General features: G+C 36.9%; 1 protein-coding gene across 1 annotated transcript in view; it reads left to right on the top strand.

The window, feature by feature from the left end:
• The first annotated feature begins 7,469 nt into the window (after nt 1–7,469).
• LOC114364861 (GATOR complex protein NPRL2) overlaps nt 7,470–22,259 on the top strand; it is a 66,082-nt gene continuing 51,292 nt past the window's right edge. Inside the window, exons 1-4 of the mRNA XM_028321198.1 lie at nt 7,470–7,891; nt 10,067–10,158; nt 10,247–10,403; nt 10,697–10,808. Coding sequence (XP_028176999.1) covers nt 7,700–7,891; nt 10,067–10,158; nt 10,247–10,403; nt 10,697–10,808 — 553 coding nt within the window. The 5' untranslated portion in view covers nt 7,470–7,699. The remainder of the gene's footprint in view (nt 7,892–10,066; nt 10,159–10,246; nt 10,404–10,696; nt 10,809–22,259) is intronic.

Genomic DNA, 22,259 nt, shown 5'->3' with positions numbered 1-22,259 from the left:
GAACACAAAATGCCCTAAAATTTTGTTTTTTAATCTTGAGTATTTTATTTTATCGACAATCTATTAAACACACCACTAATTATCGTAACACATGCACATCACTTGTTGGCGATGGCGACGGAGACTCTTTACTTTTTCTATTTTTAAATTTTAATATGTACCTACCTATCTAACTACCTATTGGAAATTGGAATCTAATTGCTTTTAAAATTCTTTTTGACACTTTTATAAAAAGCAGACGCCCACTAGGTTTATTCCAATGAGGGTTTTCGCGTATGAAAAATCCGCCAGATGGCAATACGTAGACGCAAGGTCCAAATGCTGCTTTGGTTATTTTTGAGTGACATTGACAAATATGTCAAAATCCACCAATCACGCAGCAGTCAGACCCCACATCCACGTCCCGCCATCTAGCGGATCTTTCATACGCGAAAACCCTCATTGCACCTGTTGAACGTGCGAGACAAAATTGGGTTATTCCAATTTCTACTGCAAAACTAACTTAACTAAACTTATTTATAAGAGTCTCTCGTTTATCTAAAATTATCCATTTGAAAAAAGTTTGGGAACGGCTATCGGCCATTGCAATAGATTCTAAAAAAATACATCATCCCTAACATCAAGTTCCGAAGTTCCTGTAAACTTCAATTGAACTCTTTATAAAATCCTAATTGAAAAAAATTAATAACTATAACTTACCTGATTACTGGGTTACACCGGCCGAGGTTAAAAATTGACTGGAGCTGTAAGATTTTAGCGAGCCGTGGTAGGGAGGAAAATCTAAATCTACCCTCGAATTTCTTATGCGCAATAATCGCTACACTGACTACTTATGCTTTATTTTATTCAGCAACAATAGACGTGTTGACACCACCAATCAATTGACGTACTTTTTAAAACTGTCAAAACGACACATAGATTTTGTATGGCAATACAAGCAAGTGACGTCACTATTTAGTCAACTCAATTAAACTACTTTTTTCAATTACAATGCAACAAATAATCTTAATTTATTAGAGTTTTATTGGACAATGAAGACCTTAAAAAAAGCTCCAGATAAACTAAAGAAAAACCTATATTTTTATCACCATAAAATATGAGTTACGTAAAAAACACTGATCAGAATTTATTGCTCATGAAACTCTAAATCCAATGCAAAATGTGAATTAAAATTAAAAAGAAAAATTTAATTTCACTACACAAAATTTTGAAAAACAATAATGATTTCATAAATGACACTCGTAGCTAAGTGAACATACAAAGCTTAGAAATATCGACTAATCTACACTAATAGGTATTATATTATAAAGAGGAAAACTTTGTTTGTTTGTTTTGTTGTAATGAATAGGCTCAAAAGCTACTGGACCGTTTTTAAAAATTCTTTCACCATTCGAAAGCTATATTATCCACGAGTAACATAGGCTAAATTTTATTTTGGAAAAAATAGGGTTCCGTAAAATATGTAGATAATGTAGACCACGCGCGCGAAGCCGCGGGCGGAAAGCTAGTTGTTAATAAAAATTCTAATATTCGTTGCAATGTCTAAGCACGGTCTAAGATAGGTAGGTACATATACCTAATTAATAATAATGAGACATCCCATGATGTAGTCAGAGACTAGATCCAGCATGTGCACCACTTTCACTTTTATCGATTATTTTGCGCTTAAAACGGCCTCTACGTGTTGGATCTGTATCCCCACGCAAGCCTTATAAAGGACCGGGCCACTTTTGACCCGTGAGCTCCAAAGCGTAGGTACAAACATAATAATAATAAATAGTATTTATTTTCTCATCACAAACATTACAATGACACAGGTTTTTAAGCACATTAATTACAATTCAAAAACAAAGTTGTTTGTGTGAGACTGATGCCTGTGATAGGTATTTGCATACCTGTAGTACAGGTCATCAGGCTCCCAATTAATTGTTTTTTAACTTCGTGTCTTTAAAATTTGGTTCGTAGCTCTATGGCTCATTCATTGACGCAAGCTCGCTTCTCTTGGGCGCGGCGTGCATACCGCTCTCCGTGGAAAATTTCACTTTTAGATTGGGTTTAAAGTATCAGAAAAAGTCATCTTTTATTAAAAGAAATGCAATGGATTCTTCATTCGACGGATTTTCCGTTAGGCGTTCAAGGTCATGAAACCAATACCTACATACATAGAGTAAAAAACCGGCCAAGTGCGAGTCGGGCTCGCGCACAAAGGGTTCCGTAGCAGCAACAGTTAAATCAACCTATCTCAAAAACTATAAGAGATACTTTGATCAAACCAAAAATCGTTGAAAGAGTTAATTAGCATGCATCACCCTCTATTTTTTTTAGAATTTTATACCCCGTAGTTATAAAAATAGAGGGGGGGGGACATACTTTTTACGACTTTGAGAGCTGATATCTCAAAAACCGTTCACTTTAAGAAAAATGTTTTTTAGAAAACTTTATATCATTTTAAAAGACCTTTCCATTGATACCCCACACGGGTATGTACATCGAAAAAAAATTTTCATCCCTCAGTTACATGTATGGGGGGCCCCACCCCCAATTCTTTTTTTTACTATTTAGTGTCATAATTTTGTAGCGGTTCATACAACACATATTCCCATCAAATTTCATCACTGTAGTACTTATAGTTTCCGAGTAAATCGGCTGTGACAGACGGACAGACGGACAGACGGACAGACGGACAGACGGACAGACGGACAGACGGACAGACGGACATGACGAAACTATAAGGGTTCCGTTTTTGCCATTTTGGCTACGGAACCCTAAAAAATACGTAGTACCTAAGTATATAGGTATAGCTATTTTTCAGAATCAGCTGTTTTTTTGTCGCTGTTATCATTAATAACCAACAATATTGTTCTTAATCATTACAAAAACCTTTCCTAAAATACCAAACTTGGCATGTGCTCATACAAAACCAACACCGCAGCATGTGCTCATGAATGCAGAAGCGTAGCAGAACAACGGGCTCAATTTCTCCAATCACCAGCGTCGATGCAGGGGGCATGTAGCGGCCTAGACAGGTTTCTTGCCTTCTGGGGGGATCTGTGGTGGTTGGAGCTAGGAAGATAGACCACAAATCGCGCACAAATGGCCCAATCATGAGGCGAAGTGCGGCATTCGATTGCCCTCTGCAAAAGTTGTTTTGCAGAGGGCAATTGCGTGTATTTTATACTTTTTGGTACTCTCGCATCCGGGAGCTTATTTGATTGATTATTATTTATAACCCATTTGATTGATTTCGACATTAGCTTCGATGCCGGTGGGGTAAAATGTGTATTTAGGGAATCTACTGATATCCATTTAGTTAGTCCCAATCGATTCTGGGTTTTTCGTCGATACAAAATTGACCTTCTGTTTACAATAAATATTTTAAAAATAAAATAAGTTGGCTAGAATCAAAATCAACAATTTTTATACAACGGATAAACTACTAGCTACACCAGCTAGCGGCGAAGATTATAATTACCTACATTCTAAAAACTCACGCAATGCTAATTTACTCCCGCGGGTTTTCAAATCACAGAGCCATCTATCTACCATTAAAGGAACTACTAAATGCACGTATTTCATTAAACAGTGCTAGCGGGATTTCAAGTAACAGAGCCATCTATCTATTATCAGTTAAACTACTAACTACACGTATTTCATTTTTTTTCTTAATTTTATATTTTGTTCTTGGGAGGTGGTTTATTTGCCGTGCGCATTTTTTGTGAAATTAAGAACTTTTATGAAAAAAAATACATAAAATCTTTTATGAATTGATGACCTATTTCTGTATTTATAAGCTTTTTACAAAAATAAAAATAAAATTAAAAGTTTTAAACAGTAAACTATGAATGAATAAAAAAAATTTTTTTTAAATAATTTGTGTTTTTTGTATGGTGGGGTTGCCGGTTGTTAGATTATTTACCATTTTCATTATCATTGGGAAAAAAATGGACAAGTCGCGAGCGTTTTATTAGGTATTAGAAAACTATCACGCTAGTCGCGGGAATCAAAGTTACTCTGTGGCGCGTGCGCGCGTGGCGGGAATCTCAACACGCATTACAATTTTCTAATCTGAGCCCCGATTACGGTAACTTTTATAACGTCTACAATCCAGACGCGTTTCTGATTCTGCGATACGATTGGTCAAAACAGCTGACGTACGCTGTTGAACGACCGCGCTTACTATGAACGATGTAATTAATGTAATAATCTAGTAGCTATCGTCTCACGAATCGCCCGATTAGAACGCGTGAGTGTAAAAAAAATTGGAATTGAAATTATTCATTTTTGATACGTCCACTCGTGACCACTTTCGCATACATAGAACTTTCCACAATTTCTCTAGTGGACCATTATGTGGACGCAACAATGGTATTCCTATTATGTAGGTATAGCCTGACCAGGAACATAAAAACCCTCGCCATGTTGCGGAAAACTAATGGTACTAATTTCTTTTAATGGCAACAGTAACTGAAAACTTCATTGATATGTCACCTTGCATGTCAGTCTATTGCTGTCAAAGTGTAAACAAACTTTATTTTAAATGTGCGCAATTGATTTTGTGAATTAAATTGCTAAAATATTTTTATAGTCGTGAAAGAAAAGTGGTTCACAATGTTTAACACATTGTCGGAGAGATATACTAAGGGTTCGGACAATATTTTCATTGAATAATGTTTCCGACAAAGGTTGTCAAATTGACTGACATGCTTATCGTATAGTACCTACAGTCCACTATGAAAATTAGCTGTGGTTTGTTTCAACTATAGGTGTACCAGAATCTCATGGACTCATGGCAAATAAAAATATTGGAAAAGTGTGTTTTTCATATGGCAATTGTCTATGGCTTTATTGTCACCTGTCAAAGTAAATCAAGAGATCTGTCAGCCGCTGCAGAAATGTTGTAATCTCTTCATGCCTATTTGTTATTTTTGTGAAAAAGTCGAAAAACCTCAAGCAAATTATATTGTTTTCAATGTGTATTGTAAAATAAGGCATAATTCAAAGTCAATCTTTGATTTTAAAGCGCGTCGTTGAGTTGACAGTAAGTTGGAGTGAAATGTTTTGATATTTTAATAATGTTACAGAAAATTGTATGGTATAGTAGTGAATTTTCGAAAAAAATTCGAAAATCTTTTAGTGTAACTCTCTTTTTTTTTTCGAAAATAAAGGAATGTTCTTTCAGCAAATTTTTCTATCTACACTATTAAGAGTACCCTCCAGGTGGCATTACAAAATTCCACTCTGTATAAATACCTCTTTAACTTGATCATCTATTGAAGAAGAATCAAGAATTGCAAGTGGAGTTCCTAGAAAACGTCTAGTTCTGAATGAAGTGATAAGTTATAAGTATGATACATAATAAAATTATTTACAGTAATATACGGTTTACTTATTTTTCAAGACATGTATAAATGTTAAAAACCCGATGTATAACAACATTCTTCATACAAAATCTAAAATGTATAGGTAGGCATTCGTACTTCATGTTCATTAATATTAAAGTCATAAATAAAAAAATTAACAGTATCAAGATCGTTTAATCCAATTTCCCCAGTATTGCACTCAACAAAGTTTATTTTCCCCATTTGCCATGAGATTCTGGTACACCTATACCTATTTTAAAGTTTTTTGTCACTTTCTAAGTGTTGAATTTTATGGAATTGGGAAAGAAGTACCGAGATTGAAGCGTTCATGAGCAGACATTGCATTTGAATATTCAAGTTCTGAATTTGGTTATTGACGAATAATAAAATAAATCCTACTAACTCGATTGATGGTTTCATTTAATTTATTTAAACCAGGTTACCTATAATAATATTTTTTCGTTAATTTATGAAAATATCAAATTAGCCCGTAATCCAGAATCCTGATACATAAAGTTAGCCTATTAATTTAACACAGGTACAACTGTACTCATTGTTGCACTATCAAATGCAATTGACGCGCCCGCCCTATGCCAGGGTTTTTATGTTCCTGGTCAGGCTATACCTCCTGTATTATCTGCATCTGCCCGCGACTATCGCCTCTTCGCTAGTGCATGTGGATGAAATAGCTCGTTAAGATTATTTTGCTTTTTGTGTTGTATAGTTTCTTTCTTGTATCTATGCGCATTTTGTTTGATTCGTGCGTAATAAATCGCATCATCTAAAAACAAGTCTTATAGCCTGACCAGGAACATAAAAACCCTGGCACAGAGGCGCTTCAATTGCATTTGATAGTGCAACACTGAGTACAGTCGTACATGTGTTAAATTAATGGGCTAAATTTATGTATCAGGATTCAGGATTACGGGCTAATTTGATATTTTCATAAATTAACGAAAAATATTATTAAAGATAACCTGGTTTAAATAAATTAAATGAAACCATCAATCGAGCTAGTAGGATTTATTTTATTATTCATCAATAATCAAATTCAGAACTTGAATATTCAACTGCAATGTCTGCTCATGAACGCTTCAAACTCGGTACTTCTTTCCCAATTCCATAAAATTCAAAACTTAGAAAGTGACAAAAAACTTTAAAATAGGTAGTTGAAACAGACTACAGCTAATTTTCATAGTGGACTGTACCATACGATAAACATGTCAGTCAATTTGACAACCTTTGTCGGAAACATTATTCAATGAAAATATTGTCCGAACCCTTAGTATTTCTCTTCGACAAATTCATTAACACATCGTGAACCACTTTTCTTTCACGACTATAAAAATATTTTAGCAATTTAATACACGAAATCAATTGCACACATTTAAAATAAAGTTTGTTTACACTTTGACAACAATAGACTGACATGCATGGTGACATGTGAATGAAGTTTTCAGCCCCCTTAGACAAAACGCACTTTTTGATCGAATCGAAAATCGAATCCGTCAAATTCCATACAAAAAAGGGGCTTTTCGACCACTTTTCGACTGGTTTGCGATTATAATTGCACTTTGTCTAGACCCACAGTTACTGTTGCCATTAAAAGAAATTAGTACCATTAGTTTTCCGCAACATGGCGAGGGTTTTTTTTATGTTCCTGGTCAGGCTATAATATAGATGACCCACGCTGAACTGTCCCGCCAAACTCAATGACAGGGCGGCGCTACCATCGTTCAACTATATGGTTTCCAACATGGCAAAAATCGGAACCAGCGATCCGGTATTGACGGTGGCGCCCCACTGTCAATGTCATCGATAGGACAGTCCAGTATTTTGGAACTATATTATTAACTCTCAATAGTAGTGTTATATTATCTGTGATAGTAGTACCTATTATTGTCATTGTACAAAATGAAATCGTGAATTTTTCATTAATTTATTTCAATGTGTTCACAAATGTTAAAAAATAGAATATTTAAATAACAGTCCTTTGTAGGCCTCTAGTAAAATTATTTTGAAACTTATTTTATTTGATTACTTTGATTCAAACAATTTTACAGAATTTTAGGGAAATTCAGAAAATTTGTCTGGCAGCCCCAAAAATGGCAAAAAATGCGTGATGAAATGAAATTCAGAGAAGAAATTGATTGTTTCTCGGAAAACTGACTGAACGAAGATTAATTTCCTTGAATTTAGTTTTGAAATTTGACAGTACAATACCTAAAATACAAAAATAGTTGTCACGCGGTTGTGTTTAAATTTTTAGGCTTAAATTATAAAAGAAAAAATTGTTCAGTTTGTTTCTTTTTGTGATGATGTGCCGGTAATTAGCTCAAATGCAAGTGCAAAGAAAAATTAATGTAGTGGCTCAGCACGATTTTGAGGACGGGATGGATTCAAAACTTAGCTTGATGTCTTCGAAGGCTATGGAGACTCGTTATTACGAGGGCTGTGGACGCGAAGGTCCAATACGATGTATATTTTTGGGGGAATTCCACCCTGTGGCTGGCCCAAAGATTTCATGCCAGGTTTGTTACCTTTCATTGAAAAGATATTGCATTTCACTATTGAGCAAGATCTATTGATCTACTAATTTGGTAATGATTATGACAGCTAGTTGGTTAATTATGAGGATATGGCAGAGTTAAATGTCAATATTTTCCTATTGGTGACAGAAAAATTGCTCAGTGAATCAGTATCAAACACTTTTCTGTATAGGCCTTGTGACTGGGCAATGTTTATAGTACCTACAATACATGGTTACACTTGACAGCTGATGCCTGATCATACCATACATGTTAGGCTATGTGGACAGGTCATTACTACAATGTACATAGTCTGGCTGGTTTTGCTTGCAATGATATTGTGTTATTACTTATTACACAAGTTATTATCACTTAGCCTTTCATGACCTCACTGGCCCTTTGGTTTTCCAATAACTGACAAACATTTGTATAATGAGATAATCCAATAAGCTATTGTAGTCCAACATGTATCAGTCAATCATATTACAATCTGCTATAGACATAGCATTGTATTGGTAATGTTGGTATTTTTACATTACTCAAGTTAAGCCAATGTTTTTAGTATCTTCCAATTATAAATAGTATATAATATATACAGGGTGTTTGGCGCATCGTGTGCCAAAATGATTTGGCGGATAGAATGGGTCATTTCCTATATTTTCAGCCCCCATAACACGTTCCATGTCAGGCGGCTACTTTTATATTAAGTTTTTTAGTAATTTCACCAAAATACCCAAATCGCATCATTTAATTTCGATTTAAAAAAAAACTACTAAGTGTAGCCTCAAAGTAAATATTTTGTTTTGACGTGCATTGACATAGGGTTGCATCAAATCAAAATTTACTGGCAAATATCATCTAGTTTTTTTTTAATTCAGCTTTGAACTTTTCCGAAAAGTTAAAAATGGACTGAACATTTAAGTTTACATGGCTATAATTTTTTTTTAAAAGAGATAGCGATCTTCGGATTTTATCAAAACTTCTCTAGTCTATCCCCATTCAAACGGTATACTAATCTTGTTTAAATAATAACAACAACTTCACAAATTCCCTAAATTAGTGCATTGACTCTATTCGGACTGATTTGCGAAATTTGTGTTTATAGCCCCTTTTTGTGTGAATAACACGTTAAATACCTACAGGTAAAAAAGTTAGAATGTACAAGAAGTAAAGTGAATATTCATGTTAATTATATAATTTACTAAACTAAAAATCAGAACGTTCTCATGGTAAATTTTCTCAATCATATCATAATTTTAAAAGTCCAATACTCAATCCCATCTCAATAGAAAAAATATATAAAAATAAAACTTTCACCACCAAGACCGAATGTTCCTTGCAAAGAACTATTATTTTCAAACGAAAAAAAATCTTGCAAAACTACTTCAAATTGGGAAAAATAATTTTTTTGCTTGTTTAGCAGTATTTTAACTTAAAATATACTGGTCAGTTTTGCAATTAAACTACGTTTACGTGAAGAAAAAAAATTAATCGCACATCACGTCTTCTCGGATGAACCACCTTGTCAAAGAAAAATGATAATTTGACAGTGACATTTTGTTTTTTTTTATATTAATAAGTTCGGATACCTGATTTTGAATACTTTAAGCCATAGACTATCACTCTTATTTTTCGATAGGCGCGAATTTTTGAACTTAAATTTGTCGCTAAAGTTTAAGTTCCTCTGAAGGCACATCCGGCGATACTTCGAAATCACCTCCGAAAATGTCTCGGCGTTACTGACTACAAAGTTTTAGTTCCTTCTGAGGCACATCCGGGCTTACGAGGTTAAATGTTCAGTCCATTTTTAACTTTTCGGAAAAGTTCAAAGCTGAATTAAAAAAAAACTAGATGATATTTGCCAGTAAATTTAGATTTGATGCAACCCTATGTCAATGCACGTCAAAACAAAATATTTACTTTGAGGCTACGCTTAGTAGTTTTTTTTTAAATCGAAATTAAATGATGCGATTTGGGTATTTTGGTGAAATTACTAAAAAACTTAATATAAAAGTAGCCGCCTGACATGGAACGTGTTATGGGGGCTGAAAATATAGGAAATGACCCATTCTATCCGCCAAATCATTTTGGCACACGATGCGCCAAACACCCTGTATAATACTTATTCGTATCTAATGCACAACGTGAAAATCTATTTAAAATGGTCACTTCTTTCAGTTCCCCGAAGACTATATTTCTAAAGAAGTCTTTGATACAATCAGTGCTTACATCATTCCAAAACCACTAATACAGAAAAGTACCATGACAATGTAAGTTATAGTAAATAGAGTTCATTTAATTTTATAAATATGCATTTTGAATGCAACTTTTGATAAATGTGTTTCCTTCTGTTTCCAGAAATGCTTTAGGTCATAAGGTAGTTGGGTACCCAATCAGAATCGACAACTCCAATTATGACCGTAATATGTATGTCTTCAATTTATGCTTTGTGTGCGACAGTTGGTCTAAAACAGTCCAATATGAACCTGTTGTTAAAAAACTTGGTGAACACCTGGTAAGTTACTGTATCTTTGGTTAATAAATCGTGTTCTAAAGACAATTCAGTTATGGCTATTGAATGCTACTAGTAATGATAGCAATTAAGTAGTTACTTCCTTTAAACTTATTATTTAATATGACCACTGAAGTTTTTGATTTTAAAAATCCAGCTTTATTGTAAACTTGCTGACCCGGCGAACTTTGTTCCGCCTTAATGGCAATAAATAAGCAGACTTTTTTTTTCGAACGGGATAAAAAGTGTCCTATGTCCTTCTCCTGGCTCTAAACTACCTCCCTGACAATTTTCAGAGAATCATGGAAGAAGAGACCAAATTTGTATCCAGCGGTTGCAGCAAGCTGCCCACACTCCTGGCACATCTCCTTCACGATTTGAACATGTACAGAAAAGCCACAATTGTTGGTAAGTACATAGTGATTTTATTTTACGCCACATTTATTGATTTATGGTGTCTTTATCTGGCTGCGGTTTCCAGTGCACTTTTAGGGCTATAGGTTTTTACTACTGGCTTAGATTTCAGGAGATGGTATCACACTACACAACATAAGTGTTTGAACGTCACATAGTTTTACCATATTACTGTTTTTTTAACTAATATTTTTTAAAATATTATGTAGAAAGGTGCTGGAAGCAAGCCACTTCTAATTGGTCAGTTTGGAACCTATGGCTTTAAATGATAATGATGTAATGCCCTAACAAATGAGGTAAAAGCTATATTAAGGGTGCGTTGCTGCAGAACTTTTTGAGGCAAAATTCCCTTAACACCTGTAAAATTAAATATATAGTTAACCTGTATAGTTTAAAGAATGAATAAACAAGACGATTTGATTGTAAAGTATATGAGATAGCTGGATGGAGCTAAAAACAGTGCAAGATCTAGTCTCTATTGTGTTGCCTTTTTTTTTTTCAAATATTTACAAGACGGGTGACGTGTACTGGTGTGAGAAGGACATTTTTTCTTTCAGGATCATCTGTAGTATGTTTAATTTATATATTTTAGCAATTTCGGTTGTCAATACTCTATACTATTATTTTTATCTTCAATAATCATAATACTACTATATTTTAATCTAGTTTTTGTGCTTTTGTGTGAACATTTTACTTAGGTATTTTTAGTAATTTAACATAGGGGATGTTTTAAACTCTTAAAGCTGTCTTTATATTAATGTTATTTCAAATGCGAATTTTGCAATGCAGTTTATTTTTCTTGAATTGATTGATGTGTCAGTGCTCAAATTGAGCCAATTTGCAAAAGTTGGTGTTCTCAATTGATTTGAACGGAGTCGAATACGGGGCCAATTGCCTTGCCCTGCGTTACTCGATTGTCTCTTTGATTGATTGGAGACAATTTTTTATATGTTAAAAAATATAAAAAATATTGATATTAGAATGCATTCTAATCGGCAAAAAATCTTAATTTTTTTTTATGGTTAGACCTTGAAAAATTTTGAAGGTCATGGCGCGCAAAACAAACAGTACATAAAAGGGGTGCTTTATCGATCCGTCTGGCCGGGCGAGGGGTGTGAGTTGAAAGAAGCCTGTGAAAGAAGCCTGTGCGTGGCGTCAGGTGCGCAGTACGCACCCCACGTCGACTCCCCTGTCCCCTCTGTCTGGACCAGGGGTTCTCAACCAGTGGCCCAAGGACCACCGGGGATCCGCAGGAGTTGATATATGGTTCGCGAACGATTTTAAATTTCGCGAGCAGCATAATCTCCGCGTGTCGTGAGAGGGTTAGAGTAATAAGAAATATTCGTCTTAGGATATTACCTGATACAGAACCAAGCTCAAAAATGACATTGATAAATTATCCATGAGGTATTCGATTTAATTGATTTTTTGGTCCTTGCGAACAAAAAAGAATCAATGTGGTCTCCGGTCCAGAAAAGATTGGGAATCACTGGTCTAGACGGTTCTCGCAACTCGCCATCAATCAATAGAACGATTAGGGCATGCGCGATCCTCTACCCGGCCTGGAGCGGCGTTGACTCGATCCTTTTCTGCGGGAGCCTCCATCGGGTGCGGACGTCGGCGATGAAGAAATAACTCCAAGAAAACTGAACGGGGAGATGACACTGCTCATGGTGGACCCAAGACCAGCCAGTGCCTGACGCTGTAAGTATTACTTTTTTGTTTTTTATTGTGGGACACAGATACACGTGAACATCGTTTTCTTTTGTTTATTTCTTTCATCAAGATTGTTTTTTCGTTCTAAAGTATCGTATGACGTCGTAGTTAACAAAAGATCTTTTTGTAAAAAAAAACGTCGCGTCGTGCTTAAATGACGAGTTTGCTTTGCGAAATTCTAGTTCGTTTTGCTGCGTGATTAACTTTTAGTAATATTAGCCGGTTGTTATAGATCAAATATAATTTTTTTGGTAATAAATGCGCGGTTCTTAGCAAAATTGAGGTGGGTAAGACATCTAAAATTCGTTTTTTATAACGTCGCGGATCTAATATGATAATACTCCGGGGTGTATAAGTTTTGTTTACCCACCTGTTAATTCGCAGACAGAGACAGACATAGCATCTTTGTTTTTGTAATCATGTTGTACTTAAAATCATTGCATTGAAATCATACAAATAGGATCCTTTTCAAAATGGCGGTTGCTCAATTTATCGATTTAGGCCGGGAAGCCGCGGTCTAGATTCTAGAACGCATGCGTACTATCTAGATGTCATCGTGACGTTCCTACAGGTCGAGTTATTTATTCAGACTGATTGACTTTAATATCTGATGGTATTAGTTGTTGATATTATAAGGGTCGTCTTAGATAGATTTAGTTTTGTTCACATTAAATGATATTGCGATATTGAAAGCAGACATAGCGCCATTCAAAATGGCGGCTGTCATCCAGACCATAGTCGCAGTCTAGATTCTAGACGCATGCGTACTACCTAGATGTCAACGTGACGTTTCTACAGGTCGAATTATTTATTGACTTTAATTTGTAATTGTTTAATTTAAAATTCTAATGTTATTTACTATGGGAATCGTCCTAGATAGATTTGTTCTATTCACATTAAATAATATTGTGATGTTGAAAACAGACAGCCCCATCCAAAATGGCGGCTATCATCCAGACCATAGAGTCGTAGTCTAGATTCTAGAACGCATGCGTAATAATTGCGTACTGCCTTAATGTCAGATGTGGCATTCCAAAATTCAGAGGTACCTAACATATGGCACAACTTAGCCTGGACTCTGGTTAACTTTATTAATTACTTATCGTTCATAATAACTGAAGTCGGAGTAAATAGTAATCAAACATGGTATGTGGATGTAAAAACTATCGATCCAGACCATTAGACCATAAAGACTAGCTTGCCAAATGTGACTTAGTGATGTTCCATAGTGTCAGTCAATCAATAGATAACTCTACCCTAAACAATGAACACAGAATAATGGTTTGAATGGATGGAAGTCTTCTTTTGACAGTAAATGTTTAGGCTTTTCATCTAAATGAAACCTAATAAAACTTTCGATAGATTTTTTATAAGAAGTTTTGATTCTGAATTCTGGTATGATTTGATTTGGTAATCGGTTTCCTTTTCATCGTTTATTTTGGGTTGTTTATTACGAATATTATTTGAATCGAGCGCGTACATGATCTTTTTGGGGAATTTGTTTGATGACTACAGGGACTTATTTAAATTGTTTTTAAATTATGTACTGAATTTATTTGATTTTTAATGTTTTGTTTGAAAAGTAATTGGATTACTCTCCTCTTTTGAGAGGTATTCCTCGAGGCGCACCTATTTTGAGGCGCAAAATCAATATAGACCATAAAGCTGCAGTCTAGATTCTAGGACGCCTGCCCCCCTAGACAAAACGCACTTTTTGATCGAATCGAAAATCGAATCCGTCAAAACTCCATACAAAAAAGGGGCTTTTCGACCACTTTTCGACTGGTTTGCTATTATAATTTGCACTTTGTCTAGACCCACTGGATTCAACGCATGCGTATCTACTACCTAAATGTCAGCCGTATTAACTAACTCTCATAGGGCATAGAGGCGCGATCTAGATTGTTTTACGCATGCGCAGTTGCGCACTACCTAAACGTCAGAAGTCAAATAAATGTAACTTGCCTGACAGGCCATGAAATCGCGGTCTATATTTAACGCCTGCGTATTACCTTTAGGTCTGACGTTTATGTCACATATGTATCTGACAGTGACAGACCATAAAGTTGTGATAGTCTAGACAAAGTGCAAATTATAATCGCAAACCAGTCGAAAAGTGGTCGAAAAGCCACTTTTTTGTATGGAGTTTTGNTTCACCCCCCCCCCCCCCCCCCCCCGGGTGGTCTAGATACTGTAACGCATGCGTAGATACTAGCTCTATTTATGACGGTAGTTGTCAGAGATATCGATTCAGACCATAAACAACACTCGGTCTAGAATCTAGATTCTATATAGAACGCATGTGCGGTAAATGTCAAATTTGATATTCCATTTTGTCAACGTCAAATAATTCCATAGACAAACTCTGATCGTTCTTTCATTACTGTAAGCAATTGTTTTTGTCTTTCATTTTAATTTGGAAATTACTCTGGTAATTCTTGGGAGTTAACGAACTCCTCTCCCCTGCCAGGGTTCTGTCATTTACTAGATGCAGCCATATTGCGCATGTGTGACTTTTACATAGCAGCATAGAGTCGGCCATTTTGAAAATGCAGCGCGCGCAATGCAACCGATCGATCCAGGCTAGGGTTTCTAGGCTAGGTCTCAGAGCGCATGACATTCGTACTGCGCCATTGCTAGGTAGTCATCAACACGTATTAAGTCAGTTTACTTGTGTTTTGCCATAAGGTAGGCAAATGTTTTGTGTTAGTGAGTTTATAAAGAAATATATTTTATATGGACTGAAAAATTAGCCTAATAAAAAATTACAAACAAAAATGATAAAATAAAAACAAAGACCTATTAAATATAAAAAAGAAAAATACTATAAGTATAGGTACCAAAAAAGTGTAAAATAAAACTTTATTTGGAATGGTGACTGCTTTAAAATTCAAATAAAATACATTCCTTGTTAAGCATAGATCATAATTAAAAAACAATAGTGAATCGATAGGTACTATATTGAGTTAGGCTATTGATATTTACCAAGTTTTATTCTAATAGAAAATAGAGGTAGTTTCCCTTAGTTTTCACTTTCTAAGATGAAGTAAAATTTTTGACATGGACGCATCATTTTTTACTTTTTTTTTAAGTTCTCGCCAAATAGGCTGATTGGTTCCTATATTAAACGACTTCTATAAGACCCCTTTACAGTTTCATGTGCTTTAAGTTCGCCGACATTATATCCTTCAGTACACATATTATCATGTCTTTACAAGATGGCGGCCATCTCCGCCCCTTTTGACAATTCTGTCATGTCATTGTCAATGCAGTCCGGGTTGCTTGCCTAGCGCATGTGCATCTAACGTCACCCCGCCCCCGCAGCCGCCATCTTGCAGGTGCAGCGCGCGCACTGCAACCGTTGCAATCGATACATGCTTCACGGCGCATGTGCATATTATGTCAGGCCGCCATTACTTTCAACAAGTATTCGATTCTCTCTGCTTTTATGATCATAATTTTATTATTATTAGTGCAGTGTTAAAATAAAAAAACATTAGACAAACTAGTGAAAGATCCCAAATTAAATAATTAAATGACGCAAATCAAAGTTAAAACGAATTCAAAATTTTATACTTGAAACAATAAAAGTGTAGACGCGTTAAGTAAACCACAAATAGAAATAAATGTGTTGGTGTGAGTGTGTAGATGGAAATTGTAAGTACACACACCCATATTTACATACTTACCTTCGATATGTACATACCTTGGGTAGCTTTCATATCATTCCTTAAACAATAATAACCTGTAATGAGTGGCTGAGTATTTAATATTACCAGCAGCTCCTAAAAGCTAAAACGCCACAGCGACCAGCTCTGGGCATTAGATTTAACTTAGCTTTATGCAAATAGGCAAAGTCTAATGCATATTAAGATCAGAGCGAATTGCATCCTCTGCTAATATTTCCAAAATGGTCGCTGTCGTAACCTCAATACTCAATTTAGTTTATTGCTTCTAAGTTAGAACTTTCTTAGTTGCGACGCGCGCAACGCACCCGTGTTGCCATGTTTTTCAAAAATTGTATCTCCCCTGGCTTGGAATCTTGTCCATTGGCCGAGTATTGCCATGTATACCTAACGCAAGTCTTGCCATGTGCACCTAACTAGTATTTTTAAATGCGACAAAAGTGGCAACCCCATATATTGTGTGCGCATGTGCATCTAACGTCACCCTGCCCCTGCAGCCGCCATCTTGCAGGTGCAGCGCCCGCACTGCAACCGCTGCAATCGATGCATGCTTCACGGCGCATGTGCAAATTATGTCAGGCCGCCATTATATTCTCTACCTTGAACAAGTATTCGACTCTGTCTGATTTTATGAATTTATTCTTGTGTTAGTGAAGTGTTAAAGAAAAAACTATCAAGCAAACAAACTAATAAAACAACTCAAAACCAAAAAACAAAATCCATAATTCCATTCTTGCAACAATAAAAGTGTAGGCGCGTTAAGTAAAGCATAAATAAAATACAGTGGTTTTGGTGTGTGTAAATAGAAATTGTAAGTACACACCCATAATATTTACATACTTACCTGATACCTTGGGTAGCATTTCATATAATTTCTTAAATAATAATACTCTTTAATGAGTGATCATCATTACCAGCAGCTCTTAAAAGCTAAAACGCCACAGCGACCAGCCCTGGGCATTATAATTAACTTAGCTTTATAGAAATAGGCAAAGACTATCATGCAAGTTAAGATCAGAGCGAATTGCATCCTGTGCTAATATTTCCAAAATGGTCGCTGTCGTAACCTCAATACTCAATTAGTTTATTGCTTCTAAGTTACAACTTTCTTAGTTGAGACGCGTGCAAAGCACCCGGGTTGCCATGTTTTTCAAAAATTGTATCTCCCCTGGCTTGGAATCTTGTCCATTGGCCGAGTATTGCCATGTATACCTAACGCAAGTCTTGCCATGTGCACCTAACTAATATTTTTAGTGCGACAAAAGTGGCAACCCCATATATTTTGAGCGCATGTGCATCTAACCTTCCCCCGCCCCCGCAGGCCGCCATCTTGCAGGTGCAGCGCGCGCACTGCAACCGCTGCAATCGATGCATGCTTCACGGCGCATGTGCATATTATGTCAGTCCGACATTACTTTTTCTCTACGCTGAACCAGTATTCGATTCTGTCTGCTTTTATGAATTTGTTCTAGTGTTAGTGAGTAAAGTATAACAAAAAGATATTAAACAAAAGTAATAAAAAGTCAAATATTCAATACTGAAATAACAAAATCAACATTAAAACATAAATCCAAAATTCAATTCTTGCAACAATATACATAAGTGAAGGCGCGTTAAGTAAAGCATAGTGTGAGTGTGTAGACGACGTTACGATAGTTTTTCTTATCATTTTTAAAAATCTATACCAACAACGGGTTGGCTAAGTTTTTATCATTACCAGCAACTCCTAAAAGTTCATTGCTGCACATAAGCCTCCCTCTAAAACGCCATAGCGAGCGGCTCTGGACATTTGCATTCATTGTATCATGCATAGTAGAATCAGAGCGAATTGCATCCTTTGCTAAAATTACCAAAATGGTCGCTGTCGTGACCTCCTACTGGCTGCCATATTCTTCGTTGCGATTTAACGCAATTGTTACCATATGTATCTAACTCTTATGCATCTAATATTTTTAAAGCAACCAATGTGGCAACTCCATATATTTTTGTGCGCATGTGCAACAAACATCCCCCATCCCTTGCAGACTCCGCCATCTTGCAAGTGCAGCGTGCGCACTGCAACCCCTGCAATCGATACATGCTCCACGGCGCATGTGCATATTATGTCAACCTCTGAGTAGCCATTGCATTCGGTCTGCCTTACATAGGCACTGTTTTCTTTATTAGTGGAGTGGTATCAATATTTAAACAAGTTCAAAATTGTAGGCGCGGTAAATGTCTTAATTGTTACTGTGTGAGTGCGTAAAGAAGACGGGAATTCGGAATACATATTTTACGTACCCCAGTTAGGTATGTATTTACAAATCTTTGGTAGTCTTGATGTAAATAGTGAGTGAGTTTTCATCGTCACCAGCAACCATTCAACCAAGTCCACTGCTAGACACAGACCTTCAACTCAAAACACCACATAGAGTCGCTCTGCTGATAAATAATAATAATGACAGCTGGTGTTCGACATTCGTATCAAACATTTCTGCCAAAATATTGCTATAGTCAAATGATTCTGAAACGACGAGTGGCAAAAATCTAAACTAATCCCAGTATAGATAGTAGCGCCCTCCTGTAAATGTCATAGTTATATGAGACACTTCAATGTTGTCCAACTTGGCAAGAATCTGAACTAATAACGCATTGATAGAAGCGCCCTCCTGTCAGTGTCATATTCCTGATTCTCAAAATGGCCGATAGATACGACGTGCGCATTGTAACTCGAAACTACACACATCACGCATGTGCTTTAAATGTCCCCCTGTATGTTGTTGGTATAATGGCGGCGGTCCTTGACTAGGATTGTTAATTTCTAGAAGCAGCGATGCCTCGCCTGTGAGTGAACATCGTCCCACCCCTCGCTGCGCTGTCCCGCGGCCATCTTGCAGATGCAGCGCGCGCAGTGCAAGCGCTAGACAGGAGGCACCTGTAGTCTGCATCGATTGAAGCTGGAGCCATCCGGGGCGCATGTGTATAACCCATTGCGCTAGTCGCTCGGTCGCCAGTGTTGTGAACTCGTGTTCGATTAAATATTTTGACTCTATGACATTCATTTACCTGATCTAGTCCAGCAAAGTTTACAGTACATTATAATTTGAAACGAAATGAAAACATACAGACAATTTCAAATCGCAATCAAACCATCAAATTATATTTTATTATAATAATAAAATTGATGCAAATAATCACTCAGCAAGTGAATAACTTCTTCTTAAAAGTGAAAACCACTCAACTAATAAAAGTCCGCGTGTGTACTCAAATATTAAAAATGGTTTTAAGTGTTTGTGTGAGTGTGTGGCTTAAACATATTTATGGGAGTTAATTGGTTTTGGTTGAAAGCTTTTTTGAGCTCAAATGGTATAGTTTTTGATATTTTTGCCACTTGTTATTGGCACTCCATTTATACCTATTATAAAAGTTCATTTGGAAATAAAATTTTTAGAACCAATACTTATAACAATCTTGCCAAAATGGTGGAATTCTATGTAACGTTTTACGTCCAAGTTACTATCGGTCCTAACACAATAGTCAATGCTTTGTTTTTAGCATCGTACTTCTTATTTCCTGCTCAAAGTTTCCGTCCTTACAGATCACAAAATAGCGGCAATGGGGTACTCTTTCCGCAGTACCCTCGCCACTTATTTGCAGCACGTGCAATGTTACTTATAGATACAGATGCAACGTTTCGCAGTATAGGTTCGAGGACCATGCATGTGCAAGAGATGTTGTTGATAATAATTCTGTCAAAATGGCGGCAAGCCGTGCCCCCTGATGCGGACGCTTGTCCTGCGTGCAGCGTGAGCAACACAACCACGCGACCATCTCTAGAGGGCCCCTCTGACTAGATCAGTCTTTCCCAAAGTGGGCGATAACGCCCCCTTGTGGGCGCTGCAGGCTTAAAGAGGGGCGGTAAGAGACCCAGAAAAAAAATCGGGACGTTGTGTAGAGGCTTGGGAGGCGTCATCTACTAGGAGGACTCTTAGACATCGACTGAGCTCGACTCTTGACTACAAAAATTGGGGGCGCTAAAAAATAATTTATTCTCAAAGTGGGCAGTAGACTAAATAAGTTTGGGAACCACTGGACTAGATCTTAAAGTCTGCGCAAAACTTTGTAATGTCCATTTAAGTCCACTGGTTTCTTCTTGTTCAATTGTCAAATACTCGATATAATAAAATAATTATAACACATAAGATTTATTGGTGTTAATTAGTAGAATAATAAATGTTGAATATTGATAAGTCGCGAGTGCATTTTCCAAATTGTTTATTATATGTGTAAATGAGGAGTGTTTTCCTCTTACAATTAGTATTGTTATTAGAATAAAATCCTTCCGAATTCCCACAAAAGGGGTGCCTTACGGCGTTGAATCCGTATATGTACTTCCAAAAAGTAGCGCCCAAGGCAAATAATTGGTACATCGTTTCCCATCTATTTCCAATATGGTGGCGATTCCCGTCCCTGGCTGGCAAAGCAATCGCTACAGCTCATATTCTAGATACGGCTGAAGGACATGCAGTACGCATGTGCATCAAATATTGTTAAGTTCTAAAATGGCGGCAGACCCTTAGTTTTTGCTGCGCATTCGAAACATATTTCATTCTGTTCTTTCGCAAACTAACGGCCATCTTGCCGATACATCGAATTTTATCGTCCATTTCCAAAGCGGTTGCAATTTCCATCCCCGGGCCGCGACCTGTGCGTCCTTTATGCAGCGCGCGCAGTGCAGTCGAGGCGCTATGGCCAGAACGCATGTACACGGTGCGTCAGTCTCTCAGTACAGTTTGAGCTCATAACACCTTAGCCAGTGCAAAAGTACAGTAATATTTGAAATAATATTGATTGTGTGTTTCGAGTAAAAGTACTTAAAATTTTATGTAATGCGTCTTCCTCTTTGCCTAGAGTTCTCGTCATTCTTGTTGATACCCTAAGATGCGCAATTAAGTCGCCATTTTCCTCCCTCTCACTTACGAAAGTTCTAGTTCGTCAAAAGATAGTGCGCAAGTCAGTTTCATATATTGATCGGTAATTTATTACGCACTCAAATAACCTTGATTGACACTGTCTGGCGCATCCCCGGCTCAAGCCGTACCTTATAAAGGTCCCAGGTACAGCGCGCGCAACTAATCAATAGGACGCCCTCTAGACTAGGTCTCACGACACAGGTGCGCTAGGTGATGCGACAGTCGTTCGCAACAGCTTACCCCGTTGACACGGATCATCTCACGTCAACTCGAAATGAAATAACAACAAAACAGAATCAGTGTTGAAAATACTTGAACTTTTAAACCGCGAGTGCTCTGTGGTCATCATGTCATGGCCTGAGAGGTGCTTGTAAGTATAATGGGCCTTTACCTTCACATTAAATGTGTAGTAGTGTTTCAGTTTCTCCTTTTTTCAATATCTGCATTATGTGTTTTTTGCTTCTGTCAAAAAGTGACACTTTCTTCCATTACTGGTGCTTCATTACAAATCTGTTTTCTTTTTCAAAACAGACCTTTTCTGATTCAGCAATGAATTGCATATGCTCATCATCAATTGGACCTTCAGTCGAATTGTATGTTCGTGGTAGTCTTAAAGTCAAGATGCTGGCACATGAACAGTCTATTTATTTACTTTTTGTGCCTCCTGTTGCATCTTCAAGATGGCGGCGGCGTTTTCTGTCGCTCCGCCCCCAAGCGGCGCATTAGCGCTGTCCTGCTCGATACCGCGAGCGATTGTAAACATTCGGGCGCATCCGTCCCCCGCCCCGCGCTCCGCAGTTGCAACACGCATGTGCAACACATCAAGGCTGCAGCTATTGATTGGGTCCAACATGGCCGTCCTTTGTCTATTAAATAAATTTACACGAACATTTTGTAAATTATTACAATATGCAGAGTAAATGACCGACTTCAGCAGAGGTCCAACATAAGCTCCGCCCACTTGTTGAAGCACAAGCACTTGTTGTAGTTTATGTACGTGTTTCGGTGTTTTAATATACGGACAACAGCACGTCAATGCAAACATTGTGACATCTTGTCCAGTTGTAATAGGTGTTTGTTTATAAATGGAT

The sequence above is a fragment of the Ostrinia furnacalis genome, unplaced genomic scaffold, assembly GCF_004193835.3.
Source record: "Ostrinia furnacalis isolate ACB-3 unplaced genomic scaffold, ASM419383v2 OfSCF7477, whole genome shotgun sequence".
Lineage (NCBI taxonomy): Eukaryota > Metazoa > Arthropoda > Insecta > Lepidoptera > Crambidae > Ostrinia > Ostrinia furnacalis.
Note: the sequence above shows the minus strand (reverse complement) of the source record. Positions and strands in the feature narration are given on the sequence as shown.